This window comes from Petromyzon marinus, chromosome 75, assembly GCF_048934315.1.
Source record: "Petromyzon marinus isolate PM22_M1 ecotype Great Lakes invasive population chromosome 75, UKy_Petmar_22M1.pri1.0, whole genome shotgun sequence".
NCBI classification, from domain to species: domain Eukaryota; kingdom Metazoa; phylum Chordata; class Hyperoartia; order Petromyzontiformes; family Petromyzontidae; genus Petromyzon; species Petromyzon marinus.
The window spans coordinates 3,084,758-3,102,092 of NC_133741.1; the positions used below are offsets into that span (position 1 = coordinate 3,084,758).

At 48.3% G+C, this 17,335-nt stretch overlaps 1 protein-coding gene across 1 annotated transcript in view; it reads right to left on the bottom strand.

Annotated features, from left to right (window-relative positions):
- Window positions 1–6,572: 6,572 nt before the first annotated feature.
- SLC25A11 (solute carrier family 25 member 11) overlaps window positions 6,573–17,335 on the bottom strand; it is a 52,626-nt gene continuing 41,863 nt past the window's right edge. The window contains exon 8 of the mRNA XM_032979655.2: window positions 6,573–12,865. Coding sequence (XP_032835546.1) covers window positions 12,713–12,865 — 153 coding nt within the window. The 3' untranslated portion in view covers window positions 6,573–12,712. The remainder of the gene's footprint in view (window positions 12,866–17,335) is intronic.

Below are 17,335 nucleotides of genomic sequence, written 5' to 3' on the forward strand. Positions count from 1 at the left end.
AACATCTAGATCAGTGGTTCTTAACCTTGTTGGAGGTACCGAACCCCACCAGTTTCATATGCGCATTCACCGAACCCCTCTTTAGTGAAAAAAAAAATGTGATTTTTTTCAAATTCAAGACATAGATATGTTTTTTACTGGTACACAAAATGAGCCGTGCATGAACATTACCTTGTTCAAAGAATAAAACCAACACAATGCATAAACTCACAACAAATTACATACCTGGAAATCAATGTGACTTCTGCTGTTGCCTTTGAGAGATCAGTTCAGATATGCGTGGCTTCACCTTGGCAAGTGCCACTCTCATGTCATTTTCACAGCAAAGTCTGTTCCTTTTCTTCGTTTTTATGTCCAGCATCCTCGAAAAGGATTGCTCACAAAGATATGTTGTAACAAATGGTATAAAAAAATCCAGGGCTTTCTTAGCAATAACTGGATACTTGTTCATTTGTCGACAACAAAACGTTGAGAGCGTTGTTGTTCTGAAGAGTTGCTGTTGAACCTGGCTCTGCTGAATTTCAATGATTTCGTCGAGGAATTCATCATTGACATCTGCTGTTTCAACAGCAAACGTGAACGGCTGTCTCACCCATGCTGGATATGACTCTCTTGTAGGGAAATATCCGTCGAGAGACTTTGCAAGCTCATCTAAGTGCGTGGCAATTGTTTGCTTCAGTTCCGTGGATACAGAAATATCTCCGATTCCAGACACATCTTCGATCTTACTTGCACAGTCGTCCAGAAGCGGGAAGTTTGCGAAGTTATTGTTCTCTGTTCGTCGTTTCCATAACGGTAGCTTTTTTTGAAAAGCCTTCAGGTGTTCTTCCGCTTCCATGATATTGACTCCACCACCCTGCATCTGCTGATTGAGATGATTGAGAGCTGCGAATATATCAGCCATGTACGCTAAAATGAGAATGAACTCAGGATTTTTGAAGCAATCTGCATGGCAGTGTTGGTGCTCTTGCAAAAACAGGGCTAATTCCACACGCATGGCAAAAACACGATTCAGCACCTGTCCCCGGGATAACCACCGAATATTAGAATGGAGCAGAAGTACCTCAAATTCAGAGCCCATTTCTTTACACAGCTCACTGAAGATGCGGTGCCTCAGAGCACTTTTTCGCACATAGTTCACACATTCCACCACAGTTTTTAATACTTCTGCCATTTTTGGAGGTAAGGTTTTTGTTGCCAACGCATGCCTGTGCAGAATACAATGCGTCACAATGATGTGTGGTGCATCGGCCTTTACTAGCGCACCAAAACCAGACTTTCTTCCCAGCATGACTGGAGCTCCGTCCGTACAAACTGCAGAAACCATATCCCATGAAAGATTGTTGTCTCTGAAGAAGTCATCCACAAGCTTCTTCACATCGGCTGCCTTCGTTGTTGTAAGAGGCTTACAAAATAAAAACTCTTCTTTTATCATGTCGTCTTTCACATAGCGTACAAAAACAGCAAGCTGGCTTAGATCAGAAACGTCTGTGGTTTCGTCGAGTTGAAGGCTGAATTTTGCCGGGCTTGAAATCAGATCCGCGACTACTTGAGCCAAGATGTCTTTACTCATGTCTTCTATTCTGTCACTGACGGTGTCATTTGAAAGGGGAATTTGGGATAATTTACCTTCGGCCGCTGTTCCGAGTATCAGATTCGCCATCTTTAATGCAGCTGGTTTCACAAGTGTTTCACCAATGGTGTGTGGCTTGCCCTGCTTTGCGATCAGGTAAGCAACTTCGTACGATGCTGTCAGGATCGGTTTGTTAACAAGTACAAATCCAAGAGCAGGCAGAGTGGCCCTTTCATCGAATCTGGCTCTCTTCACCCTGAATTCAGCAAGTGTTGTGTTCTTGTATTCCCCGTCTCCATGCAGCTTCAAGAAGTGTTCCTTTAGTTTTGCCGGTGCAAGACTAGAGTTGCTCAACTTGGCGTTGCAAATCATGCAGATAGGACGCTCACTCCCATCACGTTCCGTGATACATGAGAATCCATGTTGTACATATTCGTCCGACCACTTTCTTCTTTTGCCCGACATAGTTAGTATGGATAAAATATTAAAGAAATCACACGACGTACGACAACAGTCACACGTTGACTACTGAGTACACACTAAATTCCCCGCAGCGCTGATTGGCCAAGCAGTGTAGCATGATCATCTGCAGCCAGTGATGGCCAAGCGGGTCATGTGTCATCACAAATTTACACAATAATTCAAGTGTGTCCGGACCTCCGTGCCGAACCCCTGAGATCGACTCACCGAACCCCTGGGGTTCGATCGAACCCAGGTTAAGAACCACTGATCTAGATAGACAGGCAGGAGGTGAGGTGAGAGGAGAGAGCTCGGAGGAGAGTGCGTTGAAGGTGGTGAGTGTTGGTGAGAGCTCCTGCAGGCACGCAGAGCTGATGACGACTGCAAGGCACGCTGGGAGGCAAGGTCATGTGACCCACCTGGCACAGGGGCGGCAGCGCCGGATGGATGCATCGCTGTAGGAGCCACGTGGGCAGGGATCTCGCAACGCCTGCTCCATCACAACAACCGCCATTCGCCACTAAGTGACGGTGACTTCACCACATCACGTGTGCCAGGCCATGTGCACGTTGAGGCCACGTGTAGTGTCGAACGCCCGTTGGCAGGAGGTCACGGGGCAGACCCAGGTGCCACGGGTCGACTGAGATGACCGAGATGACTGGCTGATGCACCACCTGTGCCCCCTACTGTGCCAACTTGCTGTGCTTTAGCCACCCGGCGCTCCGCTCATTGTTGTGAGCGTCGCTCCTCCGCTCTCCGTTGTTGTTGGAGGGCGACTACCTCCAACTGCCCAGTAGCATCCTTCACGAGCCTCCTCCACAGAGGCCGATCTTGACACCAATGGTACCAGTAATCGGCAAGTCCACTCAGCTCCACATCCTCCTGTACCACATCACTCCATCTCTTCTCTAGCCTGTGCCGCGCCGTTTAGCCCCCTCTATCCGACCGAACAAAAGCTGTTTAGGCATGTGGTGACTGGGCATGCTGGCTACATGACTCAGCCAATGTAGCCTTGCCTGTTGGAGCTCACCGATGGGACTTTGTCGAGATCTTTCAAGGATTTGTGAGCTCCTCACACAATCCACCCTGGTTAAACCCAGGATGGATCGTAGCTAGGCCAGCCTAAATGTTTCCAACTGGCGAAGATGCTCCATTACGGGGGTCCACGTTTCCCAAGCGTAGAGAAGGGAGGGAATTACCGTGGCCGAGAAGACCTGAAGCTTTCTGCGGAGCGACAGACCAGGTAGCTTCCACACAGCGTTACGCAACCGATGAAAAGATGCCACTCGACTGATTTGGAGTGAGACCTCTGCTGTCAAACCAGAGCCGATCATGTGCAAACTGCCCAGGTATGGGAAACTCTCCACTCTATCCACCACTGTCCCATCACCAATTGGGAGTTGTGGGGGTGGAGTACCCGATGGTACAAAATACCCAGGCAGGTGCTTAGTTTTGGTGGGGCTGATGATAAGGCCCCACCTCTTAGTGGCACGCTCCAGGTTCAGCAGCAGCGCCTCCAACTCCTCCTCTGAGCGGCAATTACAAGATCATCAGCATACATAACATGGTTGATCAAAAGGGAGCCATTCCTTGACCGCACTCAGGCATCGATCAGCCTCCCACTGTATCTGTACCAAATGGAAATTCCTCTGGTATAGCCATCAAAGGCTTCACGAACAACGTGGTCGAAAAAGATGTGAAATAATGTGGCAGCCAGAGGACATCCCTGTTGCACCCCAAGGTGAACAGGGAATGGCTCCAACTCTCAGCCACGTAGTTTTACCCGGGTCCATTTACCATCATGAAGGTCCTTAATGATCGTGAGCAGAGGGTCAGGGACTCCAAAAGCACGAATAACTACCTAAAACTCAGGCCTACTCATGGTATCACAGGCCTTGACCAGGTCAATAAAGCAGCGATGTACATCTTGTTGGAATTCCCTACACCTCTGCTGTAGCAGACGGACAGAAAATATGGCATCTGTGCATGACCGCCCTTTCCTGAAACCGCATTGGGGCTCCGCAAGCCTCTCCTCAGCGTGCCTGGCAAGGCAATGTTGAATAATCCTTCCCAGGACCTTTCCCGGCACACTGAGGAGTGAGATGCCCCTGTAGTTGTTAGAGTCTGTGCGGTCCCCCTTCTTAAAGAGGGGGACCACCAGGGCATCCTTCCAATCCTGTGGAACTCGTCCAGTGGTCCAGACTGTTATGATGTCATTTAGGGCAGTCTGTGCACAAACGCCACCCTCCCTCAGCATTTCGCTTGGGAGACCATCTCTGCCTGGTACCTTTCTTGGTCTCAGACTCTGGATCGCCTTTAGTACTTCAACAGATGTCACCTCAGCCAGCCACTCACAGGAGGTGACTTCTTCCAATATTTGAGACACCGCAGCCTCAACAGGGTCATCCCCATTTTGTTCCACGATGTTTTCCATGCCGAGGGATTTCTCCTCCCCCAGGACTTCACAGAAATGCTCAGCAAATCTGCAAACCTGTTCCTGGGGGTCGGAGATTGGATCACCGTTTTTTCCCCCCTAATGATGGTAATGGGTGTGGCGCTGCAGGTTACTTTTTTGATGGAGTTAAATAGTGATTCGTGATCACGGGCCATTGAGGCAGACTCCATCTCCTCAGCAACCCGCGACCACCACCCATCCTTGTAGCGCCTCACGGCTCTCCGAACCTCCGAGCGAAGGCTGCGGTAAGCCTCATTCTCTGACGTGGGCCTGTCGCTTTTTCTCAGCCAGCCTGAACACCTCCTCTGTCAGTCAGGGTCTCTGGGGAGGTCTGGGCCGTGTACCCAAAAGCAGCCATCGCAGCTGCATGAGTCACAGTTGATATAGATTAGTGAGTGGGTGAATTAATTAGGTGGGTGGTTGAGTGAGGCTGGGTCATGTACCCCGCATGCCCAGCCACCACATGCCGAAAGCTTTTGTTCGGCCTGATAGAGGGGGCTAAATGGGTGCTGATCAGGCTAGAGAAGAGATGGAGTGATGTGGTACAAGGGGAGGTGGAGCTGAGTGGACTTGCCAATAACTCCTACCAGCGATGTCAAGATCGGCCTCTGTGGATGAGGCTCGTGAAGGACACTGCTCGAAGGCAGGTGAATAAAGCGCAGCAAGTTGGCACAGCAGGAGGCACAGGTGTTGGATCTGATTCAACCCATGCCACCTGAGTCTGTCCCGTGACCTCCTGCTAGCAGGTTTTTGACAGTTTAACACGTAGGCTTTCGCGACCAATATCATCCATAAGAGGTTTCTTTGTGTTAGATCGCGTAAATATATGAATGTGTCGTTAAAACCCGCCACCACCCGACACACCCAACGAGTAAGGGTTGTCACGTAAACAGAACGTGCCGATACATTAGCGCAGCACACCGGTGTGTTGGAGAGCACAACATTTAAAATCTTAGTACGACGTTTCGCCAAAAAAATACAACCGGCATCATCGCTGGCGAAACGTTGTACTCAAGATTGTAAATGTTGCGGCTTTGCTCTCCAACGCACCGGTGTGCTGTGCTAATGTATTGGCATGTTCTGTATACGTCACAAACCTTATTAATTGGCCGTGTGGTCGGACGGTGGCGGGTTTAACGACACAGCCTTCATATTTACGCAATCTAATCAAAACCTTATTTTTGCCTAAATAGTTGAACCTCTTCCTGACAAATTGGAGGGATGGGGGGGGGGAACCAATTCGGTTATTTGGCATGTTGGAACAAGACGGAGATGTCAGTCCGAGCGGTGTTGGTGGCGATCGTGATGATGGGTGGTCATCTTGATGATGGTTGGCCACCGTAATGGGTGGCCATCGTGATGATGGGTGGCCATCGCGATGGCCATCGTGATGGGTGGCCATCGTGATGATGGGTGGCCATCGCGATGGCCATCGTGATGGGTGGTCATCGTGATGATGGGTGGCGATCGTGATGATGGGTGGTCATCTTGATGATGGTTGGCCACCGTGATGGGTGGTCTTCATGATGGGTGGCCATCGCGATGGCCATCGTGATGGGTGGTCATCGTGATGATGGGTGGTCATCGTGATGATGGGTGGCGATCGTGATGATGGGTGGTCATCTTGATGATGGTTGGCCACCGTGATGGGTGGTCTTCATGATGGGTGGCCATCGCGATGGCCATCGTGATGGGTGGCCATCGTGATGATGGGTGGCCATCGCGATGGCCATCGTGATGGGTGGTCATCGTGATGATGGGTGGCGATCGTGATGATGGGTGGTCATCTTGATGATGGTTGGCCACCGTGATGGGTGGTCTTCATGATGGGTGGCCATCGCGATGGCCATCGTGATGGGTGGTCATCGTGATGATGGGTGGTCATCGCGATGAGGGGTGGCGATCGTGATGATGGGTGGTCATCTTGATGATGGTTGGCCACCGTGATGGGTGGTCTTCATGATGGGTGGCCATCGCGATGGCCATCGTGATGGGTGGTCATCGTGATGATGGGTGGTCATCGCGATGAGGGGTGGTGATCGTTTCACGATGCCGAATCTATGTAGTCCACGTCACAGCGGCGAGCAAGTTGATAGTTCTTTATTTTTTCCTCACATCTCTGCAAATTTTTTCGCTACGCACTTACACCTTTCGCAAATCAACAGCCACAAAAAAAAATCACTTGCTAAATAAGAGAACTCAAGTTTGAGCTAAACCATGCACTCCCGATTTAATACAGGATAAGAACAGCCTTCTCGGAAGAAGCATCATTTTTTTTTTTACCCGTCTGAAAATATACTCAGTTTAACACGAAGTAGTAGGGCGGTCGCGACCAATATTATCCATGAGGTTTTTGTTGGTGGGTTATATCGCGTGAATATAATTGCGTGGTTAAACCCGCCACCACAGTCAACCTCGTAAGAGTTTCCCCACGTAAAGAAAACGTGCCAATTAGTTGCACACTCTTTGGTTCTTTCGGTAAAGTCACGTAGATCTAAAATAAAATAAATTAAATCACGACGTTTCCGGCGCAACACAAGCGTCCGTCATCAGGTGGGACAACCACAGCAGCAGTCTCTTGCTGTGGTTGTCCCACCTGATGAGGGACGCTTGTGTTGCGCCCGAAACGTCGTGCTTTAATGCATTTTAGATCTACGTGACTTTACCGAAAAAAAAAAAACAATGAGTATGAATCCCTGCAGTCACGAAAACTTCAAATCTAGAATTAGTTACATCGTTCAACACTAACTGGTGTGTTGGCGCGTAACACCACTGCATTTACAATTACCAGGTACAACGGTAATTACAAGCAGCCTCCTCATCGGGCGACAGCCAGAATTGTGGAGAAATCCTGTTTCATTCTTAAATAGACGGGGAAGCAAAGGTGATGTCGTCACTTGTGAGCCACCTATCAGTTTGTTTTTACGTGACAAACTTAACTGTAAATGATGTAGTGGGTTTACTCCCCAACACAGATACACAAGTTCTGAACTCTATAACTAATCGCCACGTTTTTACACGTTTTTTTTAATAACTCACTCCGTCTGTTGTTGTTGTTGTCATATCCTCAAATCTTGTAACTCGACTTTACCCCACTTCCCAATGTGGTATCGACTGCAATCTTGGTATACTTATGTCATACTGATGACAATACTATATTCTATCATTAAAAATAAATATTTTTAAACATTATTTTTTATACGTTATGTTTCGGCTTGGGTCTAATTGTCTACGCTCAACTCACGTTGGCTGTAAATCACCACGGGTCCCCTTACGTTATGGCAAGCTTCGGGGCCAAGTCCTGGAGTCGTGGAGTTCTGCCATTACTCTTACGGTACATTTCATTAAAGCGTGTTTTTTTTAAGTTTTTTTTTTAATATTACTTTTTTTACGTTGACAGACTCTGATTTGGCTGTGTTGGTGGTGACAGGTTTAACGTCGCCTTTATATTAACGAGATCTAACCCAACAACAACAAAAAAACCTCCTATGGATGAAAACATACCGGTTATTTTTCTGTCAGTCCTCACTTCACATCCTTCCATCAATCCATCTCTCACCGAGAGGAGGGAATGAGGGAAAACGATCCAAGCCACACACACAACCCAGCACCACACCACCGCCGCCGCCGCCGCCGCCGCCACACCAAACCCATGAGGCACTCCGCTCACAGGGTTTCGCTTCGAAAGACAGAGACGGAACCCCTTTGGACGACTTGGATCCACACTCGGGTCGCCACGATATTGCTGTTTCTCTCCCGTGACGCGCGATGTGAGATCCTCTCACTATTACCGCCATGTGTAAGTTGTCGCAATTGTATTTTCGCAAAGCTGAAGTTTGACGGCGGGTTGTGGGTGGGTCCTTCTGGTTTGCCATCCCGTGCGCCTAAATGCCGCTCGCGGGTTCTTCAATCGCTCGACGCGAGGGGCCCTCGCGTTGCGCTTTAACGCGTCCAAATGCAGCGTAACTCTTTGGCTCTTTCGGCGAAGTCACGCAAGGTATAACATCAATTAAATCGCGACGTTTCGGGCGCAACGCCAAGCGTCCGCCATCGGGTGGGGACAACCACAGCAAGAAACAATTGCTGAGGCTACATAGCTAAGAGAGAGGGGGGGGGGAAGAGATAGATGCTCCTCCTCCCCCCTCCCACCTCTCTTACCTATGTAGCCTCTTGTTACTGCAGCCCTTTTTTGCCCGCTTCAGCAATTGTTACTTGCTGTGGTTGTCCCACCTGATGACGACTGCTTGTGTTGCGACCCGAAACGTCGCGCGATTTACTTTGGACCTTACGCGACTTACACCGAGAGAACCAAAGGGTATGGATCCATGCGGTCACGGAAACTTCTAATCTAGAGCTAATGCAGACCCGCGCCGACGCTGCGAAGTAATTTCACGATAGTGTTGACTTCATGGGCAATGCTTGGCCGGTGTGCACGTTGGACTCCTTTTCGCACCACCGTACGTAGCCAGCCGTGGGCTCATCGGAGGTGCGTGGCAAAAACTTCAGCGTGCGGCGCTCACAGCTAAAAAGTGAACCAGGTTGCATTTTGAACGCGGCAGATTTGAGCAGTTTGCGGTTAAACGTCGCCGGGCCAAGAGACAACTCCGCTACGGCCTGCGTTATGTTTCAAGAGACTTCACCGCGTGGGGAAATTAGAAATGTGCGGACAACTCAGAGCTGGGGGCTATGCTCACAGGCTAAAAGCGAACCTGTTGCATTTTAACGCACTAGGTTTAGCAGATGCACAGTTTCCCGTGACCGGGCCAAGATACAACTCTGCTACAACTTGCATTCCTGTTGCAAGAGACTTGACCGAGTGACAAAATGAGAAATGTGTGGACCCTAAAAGAGCTGGGGGCTACACTCACAAGCGAAAAGAGAATCAGTTTAATTTTAAGGCGACAGGAATTTGTGCGGTTTGCAGTTCTCCGCGACCGGGCTGAGAGACAACTTCGCTACGATCGAGAAACGCCACGCATGCCCCGTGCGGACACCATCCACACTGTGGAGTTGAAAAGCAGCAGCAGCAGAGAGAGAGAGAGAGAAAGCGGCTCGCGGGTTTGCCGGTAGCGGTGCCGTTGTGCTGTTAACAGGGACTCCGCCAGAGTTAATCTTCTTTGGTTCTTTCGGTAAAGTCACCACGTAGAATGAGAATAAAATAATAAATTGATAAAATAAAATAACACAATAAAATTATCGCGACGTTTCGGCCACAACACAAGCGGCCCTTCACCTTGACCTGATGAAGGCCGCTTGTGTTGTGGCCGAAACGTCGTGAGAATTTTATTGTGTTATTTTATTTTATCAATTTATTATTTTATTCTCATTCTACGTGGTGACTTTACCGAAAGAACCAAAGAAGATGAATCCTTGCAGTCACGAAAGCTTTAAATCGAAAAATTCCGCCAGAGTTGCCATGCGGACTGGGTACCACAGACGCCACGCGTGTACATGTGTGTGTGTGTACACTGAATGTGTGTACACTGCATGTGTATACACTCCGTGTCTGTGTACACTGTGCATGTGTGTGTACACTACATGTGTGTACACTCCGTGTGTGTGTACACTGCGTGTGTGTGTACACTGCATGTGTGTACACTGTGTGTACGTGTGTGTGTGTGTACACTGTGTGTGTACGTCTGTGAACGTGTGTGTACGTGTGTGTACGTGTGTGTACACTATGTGTACGTGTGTGTACGTGCATGTGTACACTGTGTGTACGTGTGTGTGTACGTGTGTGTGTACACTATGTGTACGCGTGTGTACGTGCATGTGTACACTGTGTGTGGACATGTATGTGTACGCGTGTGTACGTGTATGTGTGCACCGTGGGGAGCGGTGGCACAGCGGTTAGCGACGTTTCGATTCCCGCTCATGCCCAACACCAACAGTGACGATTATCCAAACCGGTCCTGGGCCTCCCCTAGGTCGACTCAGCCTCAAAAAGAGTACCTGGTGTAGCGGTGTGTAGTAAACATCACCACTGAGGGAGACAAAGGTGGCCGGGCGTGGTGCTGGCCACCCACCCCCCTCGTGTACCACAGTGCCGGCCCTCACAGGCAGTGCTGCTGCTCGCTAACAGCACTTGCCCCCAACAGTCTGTGAAGGCTACACGGGGGATCTTTGTTGTATTTAGTGCACATCCGAGCCCGGCCAAGCACGAAGGCTCTCACCTTGGAACGAAACTATCATTTTTTTAAATAAACTAATTTGTATTTTACTTGACCTGTGGGTAAGGGAGACCCCATCACCCTCCCACCCCCTCTCTCCCCAGCCACCGCAAATGGTAGACTCAACCAAGTGGTCCATCGTCGTCATTAGCATCATCGTCGTCGTTATAATCATCACCATCGTCGTCATCATCATCATCATCGTCGTCGTGGTCATCGTCATCGTCGTGGTCATCATCACTGTGTGGGGAAAATTTGGAGCTGGAGGCAAAATCCACGTGGACCATCACGGACAGAGAGAGAGAGAGAGAAGCAAACTCCAAATATAGGGCAGGTGACGGAGTTGAGGGTCGTCGCTGTCACACCGCGGGGTTTTAAGCGACGCGGTGCGGAGAGTTTGAATCGACGCAGCGGTCGGGCAGACGTTACCAAAAAGACCAAAAAGACGCCCCACACCACCGGTTCATAACCTTCACTGCAGCACCCCCCCCCCCCCCCAAACCCTCCCCTTTGGTTCTTAAACATAAGTTAAGTAATAATTTTGACTTAAAGCTTTCGTGACTGCAGGGATTCATATTCTTCGGTTCTTTCGGTAAAGTCACCGCCACGTTAGGAGGGAAACAATAAAATAATAAAAATATAAAACAACAAAATTCTCACGACGCTTACGACCGCAACACAAGCAGCAATCATCATCATCAGGTTGTGAAGACCACAGCAAAGAAAATGTGGTAAAAAAAAAATTCTTGCTGTGGTTTTTCACACCTGATGATGATTGCTGCTCGCGTTGCAGTCGAAACGTCGCGAGAATTTTATTGTTTTATATTTTTATTATTTTGTTGTTTCCCTCCTACGTGGTGACTTTACCGAAAGGACCAAGAATATAAATGTAATAATGTTAACAAACACATAGGGTTGGATGAAACTAAGGCGTTGTTACTTAACGTGGCCCGTGCCTTAATTTGCGTTTTCGATGATTTAGCTTCGGAAAAAAAAATCTGCCCGTGTCTCGCCACCCTCCCCTTCCCCCCCAGAAAGGGCATCTGACACACACCCCCAGGTCATGCCACCCCAAGGTCATGCCACGATGCTCCCCAGGTTAAGAACCACTGCCGTAGAGAGGGACAGGAGTGAGGGCTCGCAAAAAAAAAACAATCGCCCCCTACCCCTCGACTGAGCTGAGCTGTTGCACAAACGTGTTGGGGGGAGTAAATACAATGTTTAGCTTGTGTGGATTCGTTAAAACATTATTAAATGCTGGAAGCAAGAGTTTGGGGTTTGGCGGGGGTGGAGGTCATCGTCGTCGTCGTCGTCGTTATCGTCGTCATCGTCGTCGTCATTGCCGATTCCAACCCGACAGGCTGACGCCGCCGCTGGTGTGCGAACAGCTCGAGTCGAGCTGCGTTGTCGTTGCTGTGCTGTCGAGTTGCGATGTCGAGTTGCGCTGTCGAGTTGCGATGTCGTTGCTGTGCTGTCGAGTTGCGACGTCGAGTTGTGCTGTCGAGTTGCGTTGTCGAGTTGCGCTGTTGTTGCTGTGTTGTCGAGTTGCGATGTCGAGTTGCGATGTCGAGTTGCGATGTCAAGTTGCGATGTCGAGTTGCGCTGTCAAGTTGCGATGTCAAGTTGCGACGTCAAGTTGCGATGTCAAGTTGCGATGTCAAGTTGCGACGTCGAGTTGCGATGTCGAGTTGCGACGTCGAGTTGCGCTGTTGTTGCTGCGTTGTCAAGTTGCGATGTCCAGTTGCGCTGTCGAGTTGCGCTGTCGAGTTGCGCTGTCGAGTTGCGATGTCGAGTTGCGATGTCGAGTTGCGACGTCAAGTTGCGCTGTCGAGTTGCGATGTCGAGTTGCGATGTCGAGTTGCGATGTCGAGTTGCGATGTCGAGTTGCGCTGTCGAGTTGCGCTGTCGAGTTGCGTCGTTGCTGCTGGCTCTGTCCTGCTGCGTTACTGCTGCGCGGGACGAGGGACAGCGTTGGGGGCGTTTGTCTTCCCACCTCCTCGTTGGTGGTTGTGCGCGCGTTGCTGGTGGCGGGGGAGCGCCTCCCCGCTGCCCCCTCTAAGAGAGGAAGTAGAGCTTGTAGAACTTGTTCATCTGCTCCAGGAAGATGAAGGTGAGCACCGTGTGGGGACCCAGCCGGGCGTAGTATGGCGTGAAGCCCTTCCACAGGCTGAAGAAGCCCTCCTTGCGAACCACCTTCAACAGCACGTCCTGCGCGGCAGCCGCGGTCACACGCACGGTGAGCACAGAGGCCTGGGAGCCACCTTCACCATCTCTAAGTCCTTACCTCTTTGGTTCTATTGGGTAAAGTCACGTAGGTAAAAAAATAAAACTACAAAAATCACAACGTTTCGGCCACAACACAAGTAGCCCTCTTCAGGTGAAGGAACAGAACTGTCGGGACGACAGAGCTTCAATGAACGCCGCTAAGATTCGCAGCGTCTTTTAAGCTGGGTGAGAGAAGTGAGGCACCTTGACAAAGGAGCTTACATATCAAACAGGAGAATTTAGCATTGAAATAGCTGAGGGATTAGCTTGTGGCTGGTCACAGAAATAGCTATGTTAAAGCCAAAGCCTACACATCTACAGAGGCACCTAGTACAAATCAAACAGGAGAATTTAGCATTGAAATAACTGAGTGATTAGCTTGTGACTGGTCATAGAAATAGCTATGTTAAAGTCAAAGCCTACACATCCACAGAGGCACCTAGTACATGGACGCCAAAGGGGCTGCACTACCCAACTATCATACAGTAAACCGATGTGAAAAAACTAAGTCTAAATAATATCAATATAATAAATGTACTCAATATATTCGTCAATAAGCAGAGCTATTAACAACAACTGGGTATACACTTCGATGGTGTGAAAAGGGAATTTTAAGAGCTGCGAAAGTTTGGGGTACCACTACTTAAAAAATCTATATACTGTACCATAGAATTTATTTATTTTATTTATTTTATTTTTTCCCTACGTGACTTTACCGAATAGAACCAGAGGGTATGGATCCTTGCAGTCACGAAAGCTTCAAACCTAGACATCTAAGTCCTGTCGTCTCAGTCAGTCGACCCGTGGCACCTGGGTCTGCCCCGTGACCTCCTGCCAGGGGGCTTTCGACACTTCACGTGGCCTCAACGTGCACATTGGCCTGGCACAAGCGTTGTGGTGACGTCACCGCCACTTGTTGTTGTTGTGCAGGATGTGCTGGTGAAGGTGACTCTGAAGTCTCGATGCTCAGTGTGTGTGTGACTGGTGATGCTGTGATGCCACACTGGTTCTCACAAGTCTCTGTGATCAGTGCGTGTGAGACTGTCGCTCGTGCCGTGTGTGTGTGACTTGCTATGTTGCAGTGGGATAACTCTCCAACAAACACACACACACACTCACCGGTTAGTGCCGAACTAAGTACTAACGATATTTCTGAACATTTTTTTGCCCCGGAAAAACCGAACGAATAACGGGGCAATCGTGCCTTGACAGAACCTGCACACGGCTGAGATGAGTATGGCCAGCAGCGTGTACGACGCTTGCCCCAGACAAAGGTTTTACCGTGCGAGAGGGTCAGCAAAGGCGTAAGCTCTCGCCCAGTGCAGTTACCCGCAAAAACGACGTTCCTTAACTTTTTCGTTAATTTCCTTTATTTTAGTGTTTTTTGGTGTTCATCCATACACGATGAGAGATTCGTTCATGAGGCTATCCGCATATACAAATGCAGAGACAATTTCAACCGAGAAGATGGATTCTGGCTTAGCAATCATTGGAGGGATTTGATAAACCATTTCGGGTCTTAATTGATTGATCACGCTTAAGGTGGCTTTCAGACCGCATCCATTATTTTTCATCTCCCCCCCTCCTCTTTTCCGAACATAGATGGACTCATATTCTTAGTTTTTTCGGTAAAGTCATGTTGAAGGGAAACAACAAAATAATAAAATATATATAAAACAATATTTTTTTATTTTTTATTGTTTTGTATATATTTTATTATTTTGTTGTTTCCCTTCAACGTGACTTTACCGAAAAAACTAAGAATATGAATTACTGCAGTCACGAAAGCTTTAAATCAAAATAGATGGACTCGTCCATCTGAATAACTGCCAAATCGCTCTCCGTGGTGCTAACGTAAAAAAAAACCCGCCACTTTTTTCAAATTTTCTTGCTATGGTTTTCACACCTGATGATGATTGCTTGTGTTGCAGTCGAAACGTCGTGAGAATTTTATTGTTTTGATATTTTTATTGTTTTCATTGTTTCCCTTCTACGTGACTTTACCGAAAGAACCAAGAATATGAATCCCTGCAGTCACGAAAGCTTTAAATCAAAATGAATCTTGTGTTTCTTGTTTTTTTTTGTATGATTTTATGCACGTAATTACTGTAAACTTCGTGCAAAAATGCTTCACAATGAGAGATTTCTTGTGTCTGGAACCAATTAATGCCGTTCACATTAATTCTTATTGGGAAAATTCATTCGGTGTTGGAACAAATCGGTGTTCGAATGGCCTTCTGGTACGAATTAACTTCGATCTCCGGGGTACCACTGTAACTAATTGTCAGGTTGTGTTTACGTGACACAACCCTTAGTGATTGTAAATGTCGTAGTGGGTTTGCTCTCCAACAAAGATAAAGACAAAGATCTCCCGTATAGCCTTAACAGACTGTAGGGGCAAGTGCTGTTAGCGAGCACCTATGAAGGCCGGAACGGTACACGAGGGGGTGGGTGGCCAGCACCACGCCCGACCGCCTTTGTCTCCCCAGTGGCGATGTTTACACACCGCACCAGGTACTCATTTGAGGCTGAGTCGACCTAGGGGAGGCCCGGGACCGGTTCAGATAATCGTCACTGGTGTTGGCCGTGAGCGGGAATCGAACCCAGGTCGCCAGGTTCATAGCGCACCGCGCTAACCGCTACACTACCGCTCCCCACTCTCCAACACACACACACACACACCGGTTAGTGCTGAACTAAGTCACTAATTGTCACGTTTTGTTTACGTGACGCCACCCTTACTGGTTGGCTGTGTCGGGTGGTGGCGGGTTTAACGGCACAGCGTTTATACTTCACGCGATCTAAACCAAAAGCCTCTATTACAGTGAGGGAAATAAAGTATTTGATCCCCTGCTGATTTTGTAGCCAGTCTCCAGACCTTAATCCCATAGAAAATCTGTGGAGGGAGCTGAAGGTTCGAGTTGCCAAACGTCAGCCTCGAAACCTTAATGACTTGGAGAAGATCTGCAAAGAGGAGTGGGACAAAATCCCTCCTGAGATGTGTACAAACCTGGTGACCAACTACAAGAAACGTCTGACCTCTGTGATTGCCAACAAGGGTTTTGCCACCAAGTACTAAGTCATGTTTTGCAGAGGGGTCAAATACTTATTTCCCTCATTAAAATGCAAATCAATTTATTACATTTTTGACACGCGTTTTTCTGGATTTTGTTGTTGTTATTCTGTCTCTCACTGTTCAAATAAACCTAGCATTAAAATTATAGACAAAATCAGCAGGGGATCAAATACTTTTTTCCCTCACTGTACACAGTATAAAGCAACCACTCACACAGTCATGGGTCTCTGTGTGAGTCTATGGGTCTCTGTGTGAGTCTAAGGGTGTTTGTGTGAGTCGATGGGTCTCTAGTGAGTCTATGGGTCTCTGTGTGAGGCTATGGGTCTCTGTGTGAGTCTATGGGTGTATGTGTTAGTCTATGGGTCTCTGTGTCAGTCTATGTGTGTATGTGAGAGGCTATGGGTCTCTGTGTGAGTCTATGGGTGTATGTGTGAGTCTATGGGTCTCTGTGCGAGTCTATGGGTCTCTGTGTGAGTCTATGGGTCTCTGTGCGAGTCTATGGGTCTTTGCGTGAGTCTAAGAGTCTCTGTTTGAGTCTGTGGGTCTCTGTGTGAGGCTATGTGTGTATGTGTGAGTCTATGGGTCTCTGTGTGAGTCTATGGGTCTCTGTGTGAGTCTCTGGGTCTCTGTGTGAGTCTATGGGTCTCTGTGTGAGTCTATGGGTCTCTGTGCGAGTCTATGGGTCTCTGTGTGAGTCTATGGGTCTCTGTGTGAGTCTATGTGTGTATGTGAGAGGCTACTAAGTCATGTTTTGCAGAGGGGTCAAATACTTATTTCCTTCATAACATTTTTGACATGCGTTTTTCTGGATTTCTTTGTTGTTATTCTGTCTCTCACTGTTCAAATAAACCTACCATTAAAATTATAGACAAAATCAGCAGGGGATCAAATACTTTTTTCCCTCACTGTACACAGTATAAAGCAAACACGCACACCGTCATGGGTCTCTGTGTGAGTCTATGGGTCTCTGTGTAAGTCTATGGGTCTCTGTGTGAGTCTAAGGGTGTTTGTGTGAGTCTATGGGTCTCTAGTGAGTCTATGGGTCTCTGTGTGAGGCTATGGGTCTCTGTGTGAGTCTATGGGTGTATGTGTTAGTCTATGGGTCTCTGTGTCAGTCTATGTGTGTATGTGAGAGGCTATGGGTCTCTGTGTGAGTCTATGGGTGTATGTGTGAGTCTATGGGTCTTTGCGTGAGTCTAAGAGTCTCTGTTTGAGTCTGTAGGTCTCTGTGTGAGTCTATGTGTGTTTGTGTGAGTCTATGGGTCTCTGTGTGAGTCTATGGGTCTTTGCGTGAGTCTAAGAGTCTCTGTTTGAGTCTGTGGGTCTCTGTGTGAGTC